At 41.2% G+C, this 18,591-nt stretch overlaps 1 protein-coding gene across 1 annotated transcript in view; it reads left to right on the top strand.

The window, feature by feature from the left end:
* The window catches only part of JADE3 (jade family PHD finger 3), a 68,143-nt gene that overhangs the window by 32,389 nt on the left and 17,163 nt on the right, over nucleotides 1-18,591 (top strand). The window contains exons 4-6 of the mRNA XM_030468945.1: nucleotides 11,985-12,142; nucleotides 13,997-14,187; nucleotides 18,317-18,528. Of these exons, the coding sequence (XP_030324805.1) occupies nucleotides 11,985-12,142; nucleotides 13,997-14,187; nucleotides 18,317-18,528 (561 nt within the window). The remainder of the gene's footprint in view (nucleotides 1-11,984; nucleotides 12,143-13,996; nucleotides 14,188-18,316; nucleotides 18,529-18,591) is intronic.

Raw genomic sequence — 18,591 nt, 5'->3', positions numbered from 1 at the left:
TAGTGGTATGTTTTTTTCGTGTAGTTTTCATATTCCTAAGCCTTGAAATCATGAGCTTTGAACTAGTGCAGTGAGTCCTTTTGTCACCTGTCAAAGTCTCTGTGAAACTCTGTTTTTCCCAACTGTTCCTATACTAAGGAGCTCTGGTGTTTGATGTCCCAGAATGATTTGTGTCGTTTGCAGATAGAAGCATTTAGTTCTTTCTTCCCCTGAAATTTAGTCTCAATTTGATATTGAAAAAGTTAGGATGGTCTTAATGATTTAAGAGCATGCCACAGAAAGAAGTGGTTTATGTGTATGGGAAGGATACTTTCTGCTTTAGGATAAACCAGTGGCACACTTAACATGGGCAGGATATGTATAAACAGTGTTTTCTGCCACTTGCTCACTCTTGGCTTTTTACCTGCAGTGAAGCTTTTTTCCACTGCCACCAACCACCTATTCAGGACCTTTACACTTATCACTGCTGTTACTGGATCTGTATTCACCAACTGAATCAGTTGACATTTGTGCACAATCCAGTGCTGAAATCCATCTGATCCATTGTTCCACTGGTAGCCCTCTCTGGGGAGGATGTGTTGTCTGCCTTCTCCACTTTTGGTACTTGGTTTCTTAAAGGCTGCAGTCAGGTAATAACTGCTAAGGGAAGAAATGTTTCTTTTAGGTGATTCCCTTTACTTTCTATCACATTCCCTCCAAATGAGTCCTTCAGCATGCTAGCTTGACTGTTGATGCCTGAAGGTTACTAAAAAAATGACTGACAAAATCATTGTTTCTCTGTCCCAGAAGTAATATTGTATACTGTACTAGCAGCTTTTTTCCTCTTCAGATACTGCTGTGAGAGACTGCGTGAACCATAGGTTGTGCTCATAGAGCAAAAGCTGTTCAACAAACATATTTCATGATTCTTTTCTAAATGCTGCTAACTAGGGAGCTTTGGTTTTGTAAGAAGGTAAATGTTACAGAACATGTCCTTTCTTTAGAAGTTTAATTTCTGTCACAACTTAGTTGAAGAAAAGTCACTGATTCATTTCTAAAAGAGAATGTTGCACAAATGTTTTCAATAAAACCAAAATTGGACAGGATTAGCTACATAGTGTTTTGTTTACAGCCACCAAGCAGGTTAAAAAAAGCCTGCTATGCTTTTTACCTTTAGAATGTTGGTCTGAGGATTATGATTCTGTAAGAATTTTAATCTTAAAGCAGTTTGTGGATACTTAGGTCTTTTCATGATTGCTTACATTTGCCTAGGCAGGAGTTTTGTTGCTAGCCAAGCGAAAACTGAAACATACACTGCCAGACTGTTGCTGTTTCGGATACACCTCAGTGCTAGGCCCTTGCCAATCCCATCCTTCTACCCAGCCATCCAGCTTTCCTCTTGCTTCTCTTCCTCCTAGGGATTGTGCTATTACTGTTTTCTTTTCCATTCCTCCATACTGTCTTTATGTGTGCACGTGCAGTATTAATAAATATGAAAATGTGGTCTGTGTACATAGTATACAGATGTTCTTTTGACATAACTTCTAGGAATTAAAATGAGCAGTGTTTTCAGTTCCTCCTTTTGAGATCTTCTTGGCTGCATTCTACCTGTTCTAGGATAAAATATTGAAGCTCTGTAATGTTTTAAAAATATGAAACATGGAAGAACAAAATCTGGACCGTACACTTGGAATTAAAAAAGTGTCTTTCATAACATTATGGCAGTAATACTGGCATCTTTTTGTCATCTTTCACTTAAGATCACCCTCGTGGAAAAGAAGGGGAAAGAAAAAAACCAAAAAACAAAAACCCCACTTTAGTATATGGCCTCTTCTAGGAGTGTGCCAAGTACAATATTTAAAAGAACCCTGGAAAAAAAAATCCTCAGGGAAAGGGAACGGAAGGTGACAGTAATAATCTCTACTGCTTTCACTTAAGACTCTTGGCTCTCCTTCCAGTTTTTCCTTTCCTTCTGCTAGAAGTAAGTACTCCTTCCAAACCCTTGAAAAACATATGCCGGAGAGTGTATTACACTAAATGCTGTTGTAAGCAGAGTATTGAAATTGATTATTTGTGCACCAACTGGTGAAAAGGGTATAAAACAAAGACTGAAAAGAGAACCCACTGCACACCGTTCAAGGAAATCATGTTGAAAGTCCACAAGTTTTTTCATAGTCATAATTGGCTAATATCTATTGGATGAAAATTTAAAATTTCAGGCTGACAACAACCCTTTAGCAAAGGCTCTCTTTTAACAAGTTGGCATGGCTCTCCTTTCATTCACCTCTGCTTGCCAGGCAGCAGGCTGTTTCTTGAGTTAGTGATGCAGAAAATCTAAAAGGTCACAGCTATAAATAGCTGTTTGGGAATATTTTTACTTGTGGTCTTCATACATTAATTTTTCTTTCATGCCAGTAAGCCTAGCTTTCTCAGTTAAATTGCATGTGAATGATGTAGGCTTTTTTCCACTTCTTCAACCATTTCCAGCCCAGCCCAAGTACCTGGGTTCTCATTCCAAATAAAAGCTTGGTGTTGGTACTGTGAGCAGCAATCAAATTAGTATAACTGTCATTTACTTCACAGGACTTGTCTGTATGTGCCATGGCCCTCTGTGGTTGCCTATAAAAAATGATGAATGGCTGCAGGATGTCAGGAGTTGGAAGGGACCTCTGAAGATCATCAAGTCCAACCCCCTTGCCAGAACAGGACCAAAACCAGGGCAGGTCACTCAGAAATGCATCCAGATGGGTCTTGAAAGTCCCCAGAGAAGGAGACTCCACAGCCTCTCTGGGGAGCCTGTTCCAGGGCTCTATAACCTTTACAGTGAAGAAATTCTTCCCCATGTTGAGGTCGAACTTCCTGTGCTCTATCTTGAATCCTTTGCCCCTCATCCTATCACAGGGCACAGGTGTGAAGAGGTTGTCATTTCCTTCCTGACATCCAGCCCTCATATATTTATACACATTAATTAGATCCCCTCTCTGTCTTCTTTCCAGACTAAGAAGCCCCAGGTCTCTCAGCCTTTCTTCATAAGGCAGGTGCTCCAGTCCTTTAATCATCCTCCCTTGTGCTCTCTCAAGTAAACCCCTGTCCCTCTTGAACCGGGGAGCCCAGAACTGGATGCAGTACTCTAAATAAGGTCTCACTAGGACTGCTCTGCTTTGAATTGCCTCTCTGATACTTCAGAATTGAGGCAGATACAGGGATGGCCTCAGTGGAGCCAGGTCATCTGGTGTTACTGCAGGGGAAAGAGGTGCAGTGCTTAGAGTGCAAGTGTCAGAGCCTTACCCCAGGGGTTTACATCAATGCAGAAGTGGTGTTACTGGGTTGGACCTGGGATCTGCTTACAGTATTCTCCTTGTAGAAGAAGGTGGGAACAAGGCAAGCCTGTAATGGTGCTTCTTCAGATCATGGTGTGCAATTTCAAAAGCAAGATTGTGTCTCTTTCTTGGTGCTCCTCTTTTGGATTACAGTCTATCACAAACCACTGAAATGGTGACTTAAAAATTCTGCTGTCCAGTCAGCTTTAGCTGTTACTTTGAATACATAAGTTGTGTTAAAGTTACAGGGGCACCAGCAGTATAAATCATAAGAGTTTTTCAGACCTTTATGATGATGTTGGCCACGTGCCAATTGTGGTGTTGCCCCTCGTGGATTGAAATGCAGACAGGAGGGGCTCACAGCCTGAAGCAGTAAGCTGTGTGGGAGTAGCCGGGTAGGAGGCATTTGGATGTCTGGCTCAGCATGAAGCCTGTACTTTGCAGTTTCCTGTCTCTGTGGAAGCTGCTGCAGAGAATGATGGCAGAGTAGTTGAAATAATTTTGCAGGGAAAACCTGATAGCTGGACCATCCTGAATGGCTGACCCTTTCTTTTCCTTAGGCTAGTGGAGTCAAAAAAGAGGGGTCACAAAAGAGCTTAAGAGATCTTTCTGATGCTCAAACAATCTTTTTCTCATTCCTCTCTCCCTCTTGACACTGTGAAGGAGTTAAGTTTTTTTTTTAACTCTTTCCATATAAGATGGCAGTATTTTACCTCACTTTGCCAATAGGGTTTTGAATCTCAGAGCAATAGTAGTTTTTAATCCCTCACTGCTGATAGTGACAGCTGTGCTATCACGCGAAATGCAGCTTGTCTTCTACAAGAAAATGGTCTGTTTTCATTACTTGGGTATGTGGAGTTATTTTTTTAGTGACTTTTAACTGCCACATAAATCACAGGTCTTGATCCTGAGCAGTGCCCTGTAGGACTAGACTCTTGGCAGAAAATGGATTAATTTTGCAGTTTCAGAGTGGCTCGTTTGGTTCTGTTTGAATAGGCAATGTGGTTAAACCATATTGCTCTGCATGTACTATACGTAATAGAATGGGAGACTGTTACTTTTATGTGCATGCTTACTTTGGAAAATTCTGAACTAATTTGGGCATCTGTACTGGTTTTTCAAGACCTCTGGTGAATACACCTTATACATTTTGATGAGGTATTTTTTAGATTGCCTGGGTTAGTTTATTTTTAAAAATTAATATTTTTATATGTATTTTACAATGTGTAGGCAATTAACAGTGACTCTGTAAGTCAGTGGTGCAACATCATTGGTTATTTTAAAGATTTTTTTTTTTTTTTTTTTTTTTTGCTTTGAGATACTGTCTCGGGTTCTTTGAACTCTTTAGCAAGAGGTAACCTGAATATATAAGGGCATGGAAAAGCTTTCCTGTGAAAAGGCTGAGCTACTGTACCTTTGTAAGAGAATGAGCAGGTGTAACAGTGAAGTATGAATAGCCTGGAAACAGCACAGCTAGAGCTTCAGTCCTGCTTGTCCTTGTGAAGGAAGAATTGGGGAGCAGAGGCAGGGGCTGAGGGGGACATGAATGAGGCCAAAAGTTAGGAAAACTATATCAATTAAAAGGATATTCTTTCCATGCATCATGTAATTAGACTGTGAAGCTCATCTGCTACAAGAAGTTGTTGAGACTGAGAATCAAACAAGATTAAAAATGGAATAGATAATGAGGACAGATTTTTCTAAATATCTGTATGAATTAGTACCATTTTCAAAATTGATTGTTAGGATTAATCCCCAAATCAGAAGCTTATGTCTGATTAGCAACCAGAAGGGAACTTGACATGTTCTTGCACATTCTTCTGGCTCATGAGATACTGCCAGAGATAAAATGATAGGTAGAGTTGATTTAGTATCTGATTTCCTGGCTTTTCCTATACAGGCTTGTAGAGGAGGCTGGGAAGATTCATGGCTACTTAAAAGAGAATTATGATATTTCATTTGTTTGAGTCTTCGATAACTCCTAGGGAGTAGGAGCTCAAAGGTTAGGATTTACTGCAGTGCATGTCCTAATTGTGTGGATGTTCGGAGACTATAAATCTAATGCTGCACTTATTTCTGCCTGTCCCAGCTTTTTTAACATCTGAAGTTTTTCAGTCCAGTCAGTGTACATGCCTGGAACTGCAGGCATGTATATTCCATTTTATAATTATGTTGCCTTTTATTTACTTTGCTACCAAAAAACCCTCCATCCAAACAACAAAAAAACCCCATCTTGTTTGCGTCCCCAGACTCTTCCATAGAAACTTCATACCCAGAGTGCAACAGTTAACAGGAAAAATTCTGCCTATCCAAGATGAGCAAACCAAATATTGTCCTTTGAGCTTCATCCTCTGTAAATGGGCAATTTTTTGCACATAGTGTGAACCATCTCTCCTCTGCACTGGTAATGCCCTTGAGTACTGCGTGCAATTTTGGGCACCACAGGGCATCGAGCTATTGGAGAGTGTCCATAAGAGAGCCATAAGGATGGTGAAGGGTCTGGAAGGGATGAATTATGAGGAGCTGCTGAGGTTTGTTCCTCTTGGAAAAAAGGAGACTGAGGGCTGACCACGTTGCAGTCTGTGGCTTCTTCACGAGGGGAAGAGATGGGACTGGTACTAATTTCTTCACTCCTGTAACCAAAGAGAGGACTAAGGGAAATGGTGGGAGGCTGAATCAGGGGTAGTTTAGGTTAGATATGAGGAAAAGGTTTTTCACCCACAGGGTGGCTGAGCCGTGGTACAGGCTCTTCAGGGAAGTGGTCATAGCACCTATCCTGCCTGAGTTCAAGAAGTGTTTGGATGATGCTCTCAGGCACATGGTGTGATCCTGGGAGTGCCCTACACAGGGACAGGAGTTGGACATGATGATCCTGATGGGTCCCTTCCAACTTGGTGTATTCTGTGATCTGTACAAATATTGAACAATCCTTAGATACTATGTAGCTATATTACACTTGTAATAGGGCATATTAAAAATTGGCTTTTTTTATTTAGGAGGTGTAAACTGCTGCTTTATAAATGCATTTAAATGTTGCTGAAGGTGTTAAGAGCTCCAATAATAAAATAAGCTTTAATGCTTTCTCTGCTTAGAGAGGATATTTGCCCTTGTTCCATGCTCTTTTCTGTAAAAGTTTTCTGAGACACACTCTTGCAGGGTGACAGGATGGGACAGTGGTTGCCTTCTGCCTTTTAGAAATCATGGCTCTGTGTTTCTGGGGCAGCAAGTCTTCTGACAAGGAAATGCATGTTGCTGCCTTACTTGGGGTTCTGGCTCTCAGGGCTCTGCGGGTTGCAGGGAAGGCTTTAGGACTGAAGCAATTATATCCAATTCAGCAGAAATTCTGCTTTGATTTTAAAAACAGAGCAGTTAACCCATAAATTGGGTTCCCAGTCCTGGCCTAGGTGCCTGTGGCAAGTGGCTTACCCATTTTGAGTGGTGTGTAGCAGGTGATACAACTATCTAGGAGCCTAGAGAGTATCACAAGAAGAAAGAGAAGTTTTCTCTCCGTTTTTAAAAGATTTTGTCCATTTGTTTTCCCTGACACATGCATTAAGACAAGGTGAATGAGCAATGGCATCAGTTAGCTTCAGAAGTAGCTTACAGGAGAGGTATTGGAAAACATAGTTTACTCTTGTTTGTTTGTTTGTTTTAGATATTGCAATGGTCATGAACAAAAAGTGCATGACTACCACTGCAGCTCTGGTGTTTGGATCACTGAGCAAAAATAGGTAGAAGACTGCTGTATTGTCTTTGATGCTAATGTTTTTTATAATTATCTATAAAATTATTTGTATCCTCCCTGATGTCTTTAGTGGATAACGATACACCACACAAAATAATCTTTGTTTCACAGGCTTGATGTATTCACAGAGTAAGCACAGGAGGGCTTGGGTAGAAGTCATAGACAGTTTGTGGTGAAGCATTTATAAACAAATTCTAAGATAATTCTACTTGGATGTGCTCTTCTAACATAATTTCCAAATAGGACTCAGAAGTCTGAAAAATAAATAAAACTTATGAACCGTATCTTTCCTTCCATAGCTCCACAATATTGTTATTACTTGATGTGTTAGTGCCATGGGGGACCAGAGCATCTTTATTTCTGGATAATTTTTGTAGAATTTAGCTTTTAAGATGGATGCACATCTCTGCAGAGGTGACTTGAGTTCTCATTGCCGCAGCAAATCCAGGCAGACTTAACTGCAGAGCAAAAAGCTAATCTTGACCAAAGAACAAGGTCTCCAGTTCTAGATTTAAGCCCCAGCTCTAAGGCATTACACAAATGAGCTTCTCAATAAAATGCTTAAGATATTATTGTTGTTGTTATTATTACTATTATTGCTAAAACACATATTTCATTGCCATCCTTCTCTTGGAGCGCTGCATCGTTTTCAGCTGTACCCAAAAATTCCTGGCAGAAAAATGAAATGGCAGATTCAGACCAAGTTGTCTTGTGTGGTAAGCAGGGCTAAAACCCACCATCACCTAGTGACTTCTGTGAATGCTTACAGCAGTGGGGAGTTTCCCATTTTTGTGTGTACAGACATGGCTCTGCTAGCTGCAGTTGGCTCTAGTTCAGCTCTGGAAGGCCCTTCTCTATTATGGTACAGATGTTCAGTGCTAGATGAGTCTTCTCTGGAGTCATGTCTCCAGATGGGAATGCCTTATTAGCCTAGACCTGCCATGCTGATTTTTCAGGTCTTGGTATTTATGATATTACAGATTATATTAAAATAAAGTTGAAGGGTTGTGTTTTCTGCATGGTAAGAAACAGCAGCCTTCCCATAACTGATGTGGGGCTTGGACATGTAGTGATAGAACAAGGGGTAATGGTTATTAAGATGAAAGAGGATAAAAGACAGGGATGGAGAGCAGTATTACCTCCCACATAATCTAGGTTTTTAATAACCTGCTTTGCCACCTGGACAAGTCTGTGAGGCCTAGAGTACTGAGGGAGCTGGAAGAGGAGCTCACCAAGTGTCTCTCCATCATTTATCAGCAGCCCTGGCTAATGTGAGGTCCCGGGCAATGTGCTTGCGTGATGCGCATCTACAAGAAGGGGCAGAATTAAGGAGCAATACATCTGTCAGCCTGACCTTGGTACAGGGAAAGATCATGGAGTGGTTCATCCTGAGTGTGCTCACGTGGCAAGTGCAGGACAGCCAGGGGATCAGGCCCAGCTAGCATGGGTTCAGGAAAGGCAGGTCCTTCATGACTAACCTCATCTCCTTCTGTTACCAAGTGACCCATCTAGTGGATGAAGGAAATGTTGTGAATGTTGTCTACCTGGACTTCAGTAAAGCTTTTGATATTGTCTCCCACAGCACTCTTCTAGAGAAGCTGGCTACTCATGGCATAAACAGATGTACTCTTGGCTGGGTTAATAACTGGCTGGCTGTGCAAGCCCAGAGAGTTGTGGTGAGCAGAGTTAAATCCAGTCAGCAGCTGCTCACCAGTGATGTGCCTCAGGGCTCAGTGTTGGGCTGGTCTTGTTTCGTATCTTTATCAGTGATCTGGTTGAAGGGATTGAATGAATCCTTAGTAAGTTTGCAGATGATGCCAAATTGTGCAGGAGTGTTCATCTGCCCTGAGGGTAGAAGCCTCTAGAGAGAGACCTGGACAGGCTGGATCAATGGGCCAAGGTCAGCCGTATGAGATTCAACAAGTGCCTGGTCCTGCAGAAGGGTCACAACAACCCCGTATAATAGTACAGGCTTGAATAAGAGTAGTTGGAAAGCTGCACGGGGGAAAAGGATTTGGGGATGCTGGTCGACAGCTGGCTGAAGATGAGCCAGTGTTGTGCTGAGGTGACCAAGAAGGCCAGCAGCATCCTGGCCTGTAACAGGAATAGGGTGGCCAGCAGGAGAAGGGGAGTGATTGTACCTCTTTACTTTGGTACTGGTGAGGCCACACTTTGAGTGCTGTGTTCAGTTCTAGGCCCCTTGCTTCAGGAAGGATATTGAGGTGCTGGAGGAGGGCAACAAAACTGATGAAGGAACTAGAGCACAAGTCCTAAGAGGAGAGGCTGAGGGAAATGGGGTTGTTTAGTCTGGAGAAAAGGAGGCTGAGGGGAGACCTTATCACTGCCTGCAGCTACCTGAGAGGAGTGAAGGTGGTCCTTGCCAAAAGGAGACTATGTGCTCTGGAGTGGATTAGCTGTTGCTTTATGGATACATTTCATAAAGGAGCAGCATTGTATTTCAATTAAATATCCAAAAGAAGCAAACACGAGGAAAAGTTATTTCAGTCCCGAAGGCACGTGTCTGCGCTTAGTTTAGTTGGCTTAGTTCATAGCCTTGAGGCTGACTGCTGAAGTAATAATTACTTGTTTATCAGAAAACACTCTCAGGGTCCCCTGAGTGGTTGGTTGAGTTTACTTCCATAGCAAAGTAAATACAGAATGAGCAATCAAAGTGTGTGCTCTTATACATTATTCTCCAAGAGTATTTTACTGTTGGAAGACTCTGCTTGGCCCCGTGGGAAGAAATTAAGAATTATGAGAGATAGTAACTGCTACAGGTATCTGCAGGAAATACTCAATTGCACTGTTACCACAAGTATGAATAGGCAATTCTTAGGAAACCTTGGTCAGATTTTGGGATTCCTTAAGATTTCAGCTGTTGTGTTTACATTACTTCAGTCTTTGACCTTCAGAGATAACTCTGTTGTACATTTTAGAAATATGAAGCAGAGAACTTTGTGGCTTGTTGATCATGTGATCGGTACTGTACAGCAGTCAAAAAATCAACAGAAAAAAATCTGTGCTCCAAGGGATTTGTGCTCTAAAAACAGGGATGATACAGTTCACATACATAATGGATGATCAGAAGATGAATTTGCTGCTAAGTGATGTAGTTAGAATACCGATGCCTTTAATGTTTTTTTTATCTAGTGTTCAAAAAAAAAATGGGCTTGATATGAAGCACTCTACTTCCATACTCTATCAGTGGCTTAAAGGTAGTTTGTATAGCACTTACCTCAGATAAAGTTTGAGGGATATCTTATAATTTACCAATCATTTCACTTCTTATTTACTGGATTAATTTTTTCTCCTGGAGTTCTCGGGATTGGGCCATGGTAGTGTTTCTTTTAAACCTTGTTCTGTACCTGTAACATGGAAAACTAAAATGCATTTTAAGTGCCATAAATAATTTTACCTTTTTGTGTGTATGTACACATACTGCTTGGAAAAAATGGATTCTCACAGTCTTAATACTTTCATTCTTGTAACTTAGTTTTTAATACAAGCCCATTAGGTACCTGAGGAATTCCACATAGAAAACACTGAACAGTGTGGTCTGAACCAAAGCAGGTAACACGTCAGTAATAAATCAGGGAGCCTTGACTCTGTGGTTTTGAGTTCCTCCAGTCAGCTTGCTTTCCTGGCAGCCCACGTGAGATGCAATAGTAGGACATAATGAAGTAATACCTATTTTTCAGGTCACTGGCAGCCTATTTCAATAGCTGGTTTTAACACAGAGCCTGTTAAAATAATGTTTTTGTGATTTCCAAGAACAGCTAAGAATTTTTGCAGTAGGCATAACCTGTCTGGTGCTGTCAAATGGAAAAGAGTATATGAAGATATTTGGATCTGAGATATTTTACTTCTCTTGTGGCTGTAAAACTGAATTAGTAAGAAGAGAATTCAACCTGCCACAGCTTATTGCAGGGACATTTTCTGTTTCATTTTATTGCCTTTTGAGGATTTGATTTCTCATTATGATAATACAGTAGTTAGTTGTCATGTCTCCCTAGCACCAAGCCACAGTCACTGTTCTGCTTTTATGAATGTTGAACTGCTGCAGTGTAGCAGTGAAGGGAAAAACCCACAAAGGATGCATATGCACTCTGTTTAAATTGTATGCACCTGTTTTTGACAGATATTGACATTAAGTAAGCTTTGAGGTGTTTTGTAATCATGGTTTTGTGCCCATAAAAACTTAATCCTCTTGAGCCAAGAGTTGAATATTACATCTGAAGTCACTAATGGGTTTGCTTTGTTTAATGCCAGTGTGTTTCATTGCATAGGTTTTCTAAAGGAAGCTGAGGCTGGTTTGTGTCATTATGCTGGCATTGCTGGGGTTCAGGCACAGAGCAGCACAGGTCTAATGTTTCAGCAAAGGCAGCAGGCAGCTGTTCATCTTTGATATTGAGATCCTGACCAGTAGAACTTGAAGTGGTTTTAATAAATGAAGAAATGCCTATACATCAGTTTTGCCATGGCAACTGTTCCTAGCCTGTGATGAATATGACAGTTTAAAGTAGCTAAACTGAGTGAAAGAAAAGGAGATGCTAACTCATATCTAAGTTGAGATAAAGCCTACAGACTGGCAAGTAAAGCGAGCTGTTAGAAAGTGACATGATGGGGAGTGTTAAATGGGGTGCCAGGCTTCCTTTCCCCCTTTCCCTGATTGCCTATAACAGCCTTATTCCTTCTGATCAGTCTCCAAGCAGCCGCATGGTTTTGAGTTAGCATAAACTTCCTTTCCTACTGCATGTGATACACCAAAATAGCTGTAATATAGGCAATTTCAAATTGAATTATTTGTGTGTCAGTACTCTTTAAAATTTAAACATCATCAGTGTGTGCATTGTTTTAGTGTAGATGAAGAAAAATACCTACTGCTTCCTTGAGTGCAACACTCTTTCTTAAGCCACTCTTCCCTCTGGTGTTCCTTACAGGTGTTCCGCAAGGATCTCATCAGTGCCATGAAACTACCAGATTCTCACCATGTCAACCCTGAAGAATATTATGTCTTTGCGGACACGTGGAAACAAGAATGGGAGAAAGGAGTTCAAGTTCCAGCCAGTCCAGAAACTATCCCACAGCCTTCTCTCAGGTAGTGGAAATCAGATGCAGATCAAGAGAACAAAATGTTAATTTAGAGGAGGTGGTGTTTCAAAAATGAATAGTCTAAATGGACTCAGCTTTTTTGTGCTATTTCAGTCTCCAGTGCAGCAGCCTTCACGCATGTTCTTAAACAAGTACCATTTTGGCAAACAGTTCTGTGGCACTTGAGTCTGAACCTGGTTCTGTCTGTATGCTGTTATAGTATCTACATTGTAAGTTTAAAAAGGACATTTTTTCCTAAATCACATGGTGCTGTGAGTTAAAAATTATTTTCTCATATGAGTATGCTGAGTTTAATACATTGTAAATAAACCCAAACTTACGTGTGTTACTTGAAAGGCTTCTCTATAAAACACGATGATATAGAGCACTAAGCATGCAGGAGCTACTGATACCTGATAAAGTTACTTATGTGTTCATGTAATTTCAATTTGGTTATTGTTACCAAAGCTTTAACCCTTTCTGACTTCTCTGGACACAATTTGCTGCTTACCATTTTAGAAGTCAGTAATCTTGCCTTTTGTTCTCTCACACTGTGCTTTTAGACTAGGAAAATGTAACCATCTAGTCCTGAAACCTTTCCTGGTAGAAACAGTGTGTTTCAACATAGAGATGTTATTGTCAGCATGATCTTTGAGATGAAGATAAATGAATTGTCCAGCAAAAGCCCTGATACCAGCACAATTTAATTTTCACTGGGGCTATTGTCAGTACCAAGTTATTAAAAATAAATATATTGCATCTCATGCCATCAGTATTACATTAGAGGAAAAAAATTGCTATAGATTTGGCTAGACCAGAGAAAAGAAAACCTCACAAGGGAACAAGAGGATAAAATGAGCAAGGTGAAGGGGAGGAGGAATGGCAGAACATTGTGCTAACATTGGCAACCCACTTTGTCCAGTAAATGAGGAATACTGCTTGACTGTTTTCTGCTCCCTCTGTACTCCTCTTGTCTTATTTCCGACAGCTTTTCTTCTTGTCCTGTGGAGGGTTAGATCCAGAAAGCATGTTGAACAGCTCACACATGGCACCATTCCATTCAGTATCTTTCTAGCTTCCTTTTACATGCAGGGCCTCTTGCATTGAATTAGGAGAAAGATTGACTTTTATCTAGTTAAGTTCAGTCTTTCCATTCCTATAGGCTAGTTAACTAATGAAATGCTGAGTTCTGTCTCTTAAAATAATTGCGAGATTGAGAACACCAGTGTTTTTCTCCCTTGCTTCCTGTGTGTTTTTTAGCCCTTTTATTGCCCTTATGCTTTTGCTTGGTGTCATAATGGTTCTTACATAACAAAATAATAAATTTTTATTATGGATGAACTGTCATTTACAAAATCAGAGTAGACTGTTGATCCCAACTGAGGGGAAAGCACTTCCATGCCCCCTGCCTTTCTACCCAGTAAATTAAACTTTCCTGAAAAAGCTGTTATTTTCAAGAAAACAATTGGCAAGATTTCCGTCTGTCATTTAAGAGGAATATAGAACAAAGATTTCTTATGTTCCTAATACTTTTGTGGGTTTCAAAAAAACTTGCATCATTGCACTGGTGGTATTTGTTAAATTGAAAATCATATGCACAGGCTTACACTTTAAAAAAGGTTCTGTATACGTAACAAATCTTAGCACATTTTGTGTGAAGAAATTACATTTTCAGAACTCTCTGAGCCTGGCTGTGCTCACTGGCTAGTTTAAGATCTGTGAAACACAAGGTTTCTTTGCACTTACAGCAAATGCTTCACATTTTGTAAGGATGGGTCTTTAAAAACTATAACTTGCCATTTCTTTTTTTTTTTTTTTTTTTTTTAAAAAACAAAAACAAAAACAAAAACTTTCATTCTAGGGTTGTAGCAGAAAAGGTGAAAGAAGTACTGTATACACGACCCAGGAAATACATCCACTGTTCTAGCCAAGAGCCCACAGAACCAGGTTACATTAACATTTTGGAACTGGCAGAATCTGTGTGTCGCTATGACTTGGATGACATGGACATCTTTTGGCTTCAGGAGCTAAATGAAGAGCTTACAGAAATGGGTAATTTTACAAGACATTCTGATTTTAAAAGCAGCAGTTAATGTGTTCTGTGTTGTAGTCTGCCATGTGAGATATCTTAAAAATGCCTGAATGAAAATTGAATGGAAATGCTAAGAAAAACAAGAGGTAAAAATACTTAATTACTTGCTCAATCTGTTAATGTTTTATGTTTTACCTGTTGTGCCTAAAATCTTCTTCACATCCAAAATCATGTGCAACTTCTGCAGGCTGAGGCAGAAGGCAAAAAGCCCACACCAGGTGGAATTAATTTTAGGGCTTCAGAAGTTAAAAATTTTGTGTAGGCAAAGCAGATGTTTCCATTTGTTAAACTTGAGCATATTGCAACAAACTCTGAGTTTTGAGGAGCTTGCATGCTGGGTTCTTATCAGACCAATTAAGTTTCACATGTTAGCCCATTTAGAATCAGCTAAGTAAACTTTCTTTTTTTCATTCAAGTTGTGAGTATAGGGGGCTATGAAGGGGAGTCAGCTGTGGAAAATAATCTTGGAGTTATCACCAGAATAACTTGAGTTGCAGTGAAATAGCCAGTGTGTGATTGGCATTCTTCCATGGATGACTGCAGGTCCTTTGGGAAGGACAGATGAGCAAAAAAGGGGAGATAGTTGCCTGTTCCTGGGTTTGCTGCTCTCTAACAAGGAGGAACATGTAGGGATGTGATAATCCACAGTAGTAGTATTGGCTGTAATAGCTTTGAAAAAGTGATGACTGAGATCTTGAGGGGAGGTGAGGAATGGAAGTAGTGTTCTGGCCCTGGAATACAGGAGAGCAGGTTTCTACATATTTGGATAACTGGTTGGTGGGATATGAGAGTTAACTCTGAAGAGTGAAACTGCTGAAGAGAGAAACTGCTGAAGAGAGCTAGCAGGACTTTAGACAGGCACAGTAAAGATCCTTCCAGACATTTCAGAAAACAAGTAAGTGTGTCAGGAGACTGGCTTGGTGAAGGAGGGAAATCCAGCAGGACTGAGTTCCAGCACCAAAGGATGTTAAGTAAGAAGTAGAAGCAAGGACAAGCTTCCCAGGCATACAGGGATGCTGCTAGGAAAATCAAAGCTTTTCTGAGGGACAGATCTCCATCTGTGGATATTTTAAAGATCTAGATAGATGTATCTCTTAGGCAGCAATCTTGTCTGGGTTCACTGTTGACTCTGCTTGAAGCCAGGGATGAGGCTGGAACGCTCTGAGGGTCCCTTCCCCGTCTGAATGGTTCTGTAGGTCTTTTAATTCAGGGAGTGAGAAAATATCCAGGCATCAGAGAGAACAGTTTAATGGCAGAAGGCACTTTGTATCAGCAGTCATTTGCCTTTTCTTATCTTCCTGTTTTATCTGTTGCAACAAGGAATCAAAATTAGTGGCCATATTCACATGCATAGTCCAGCAGTTAAAATGCTAGCCTCTGCTGCCCATCATATTTGAAAAGTCATGGCAGTCTGAAGTTTTTGCTGACTGGAAAGGGGGAAACATAACCCCCATTTTCATAACCAGTAAAAAAGAAGACCCAGAGAACTACAGGCCAGTCAGTGTCACCTCTGTGCCTGGCAAGATCATGGAGCAGATCCTCCTGGGGCTCTGCTAAGGCAAGCAGATAACAAAGGGGTGATTGGTGACAGCCAACACGTCTTCACTAAGGGCAAGTTCTGCCTGGCTAATGTGGTGGCCTTCTAACAGTGGGGTCACGGCTGTGGTGGACAAACAGACATCATCTACCTGGGCCTGTGCAAAGTATTCAACACTGTCCCACATGACATTCTGGTCTTTAAACTGCAACAGTATGGATTTGATGGATGGACCACTCATTGGATAAGGAACTGGTTGGAGGTTGCACCTAAAGAGCTGTGAATAATGGCTCGGTGTCCAAATGGAGTCGTGTGAGAAGTGGTGTTCCTTAAGGGTCGGTACTGGGACTGGTGCTTTTTAACGTCTTTGTTGGTGACATGGACAGTGAAATCGAGTGCACCCTCAGCAAGTTTGCTGATGACACCAAACTGTGTGATGAAGTCAACACACTGGAGGGAACGGGTGGCATCCAGAGGGACCTTAACAGGCTCAAGAAGTGGGCTCATGCAAACGGCATGAAGTTCAACAAGGCCAAGTACAAGGTTCTGGGTTGAGGCAATCCCATGCACAAATACAGGTTGGGAGGAGAAAAGATTAAGGACAGCCCTGAGGAGAAGAACTTGGAGGGAGTGATGATAGACCAGAAACTCAACATGAGCCAACAATGTGTGCTTGCAGCCCAGAAAGCCAACCCTGCCCTGGGCTGCATCAAAGGAAGCACAGCCAGCCATTTGAGAGGGGTGAATCACTACAAAAAAGTTGGTATAGGGCTTTTTGCATGGTTGTGCAGTGAGAGGACAATGGGCAATGGTTTAAAACTTAGAGGGGAGATGTAAATTATATGTTAGGAAGAAATTCTGTACTATGAGGGTGGTAAGACACTGGAACATGTTGCCCAAGGAAGTAGTGGAAGTCCTGTCCCTGGAAAAGATCAAGGACAGGCTGGATGAGGGGCTCTAAGCACCTAATCTAGTGATAGGTGGTCCTGCCCATGGCAGAAGGGTTGGATCTAGATGATCTTTAAGGTCCCTTCCAACCCTAGCCATTCTATGATTCTGTGATAACTGATGTTAGATTTATGTCCCAAACTTTGAAGGTCTGAGTAACTAGTGAATTATGGGCAGCATTATCATTTTTGACCGAGGATTTTGAGAAGATGCAGTTCGAGGATTTGCTGTAGCTGTGAACATTGTAGCATTTCTTACGCAATGTTTGTCTTGAAGCTGTAGTCTGAGGAGCAGTCTGTATTATTTTGCTATGACAAATGCTTTTAAAGAAGTTCTGCTTAAGCTAAGTTTGGTTAGCAGTAAGTGTATATAGTATGTGTATTGTTCAAGTGAACAGATAGTATGGATTCCCAACAATATATATGAGTATCTTCTACTTTATATTTTGAAGTCCAACAAAATGGTAAAAGCACTTTCCATACTCATCGTGCTTATCACTCAATTATTGTACTGTATGGTGGTAACTTCTGTATCTTTATAAGATATAAAGTGTTCTTGATAAGTTTTATTTCCAGAGTTAATCTTCAGAAGAACATTGTGTGTAATTTTGGATGTCAGTAGTGTTTCTTAAAGTGATACAGGTGAAGGGAGGGCTGTATGGGAGCAGCTGGCAGTTACAGAAATGGCTGTCTCTCTCTCTTATGCTGTCGTGTTTTCCACACGGTGCAGTGTTGTGTTTTATGTACAACTTAAACTTTTATTCAGGATTAGTTCTACATATATTTCACAGAATTACAGAAAGTTAGGGGTTGGAAGGGACCTTGAAAGATCATAGAGTGCTACCCCCCTGCCAGAGCAGGGTCACCTACAGGAGGTCGCAGAGGAACACATCCAGGTGGACTTTGAATGTCTCCAGAGAAGGAGACTCCACAACCTCCCTGGCCATCCTGTTTCACTGCTCACAGTAAAAAAAATTTCTCCTCGTGTTTATATAGAACCTCATGTGCTCAAGTTTATATCAGTTGTCCTGTCATTGGGTATAACTGAGAAGTGCCTGGCACCATCATTCAGGCTCTCTCCCTTTACGTATTTATAAACATTAATGAAGTTGCCTCAGTCTCCTCTTCTCCAAGCTGAAGAGCCCCAGCTCCCTCAGCCTTTCCTCCTAAGGGAGATGTTCCACTCCCTTCATCATCTTGGAGGCTTTGCACTGGACTCTTTCAGGCAGTTCCCTGTCCTTCTGGGACTGAGGGTCCCAGAACTGGACACAATATTCCAGATGTGGCCTCACCACAATGCAGAGTAGAGGGGGAGAACCTCTCTCACCCTATTAACCACCCCCCATCTAATGCACTGCAGGATGCCATTGGCCTTCTTGGCCATAAGGGCACGTTGCCGGCTTTTATCCTATTATTTATAGGATAATGCTGCAATTATCCAGTGAGTAAAACAGGTTTTCTATTTTTATTTCACTTTTTAATTTTCAGTAGGCATGATAGGAGAGAAGATGCTGTGTCTACTGCTTTAGTTGCTCAAAGATACTCTTTTGTCTTCCTGCATCTCAGACTCAGTCCTCTAACTCCCCTAACTATTCTTTGTTGCAGGATGTGGGCCCCTAGATGAAAACACAATGGAAAAGACAATTGAAGTGCTGGAGCGGCATTGCCATGAGAACATGAATCATGCTATTGAGACTGAGGAAGGATTGGGTATTGAATATGATGAAGATGTCATCTGTGATGTGTGCCGATCCCCTGACAGTGAAGATGGGAATGACATGGTGTTCTGTGACAAGTGTAACATCTGTGTCCATCAGGTTGGTGCCTGCAAGAAGTGTTGGCAATGTCCTGTGGTCTTAGTTTAACTTGGCAAGTGTGGA

The sequence above is a fragment of the Calypte anna genome, chromosome 1, assembly GCF_003957555.1.
Source record: "Calypte anna isolate BGI_N300 chromosome 1, bCalAnn1_v1.p, whole genome shotgun sequence".
Lineage (NCBI taxonomy): Eukaryota > Metazoa > Chordata > Aves > Apodiformes > Trochilidae > Calypte > Calypte anna.
The sequence above is the reverse complement of the archived record's forward strand: the minus strand, read 5'-3'. Positions and strand labels throughout refer to the sequence as shown.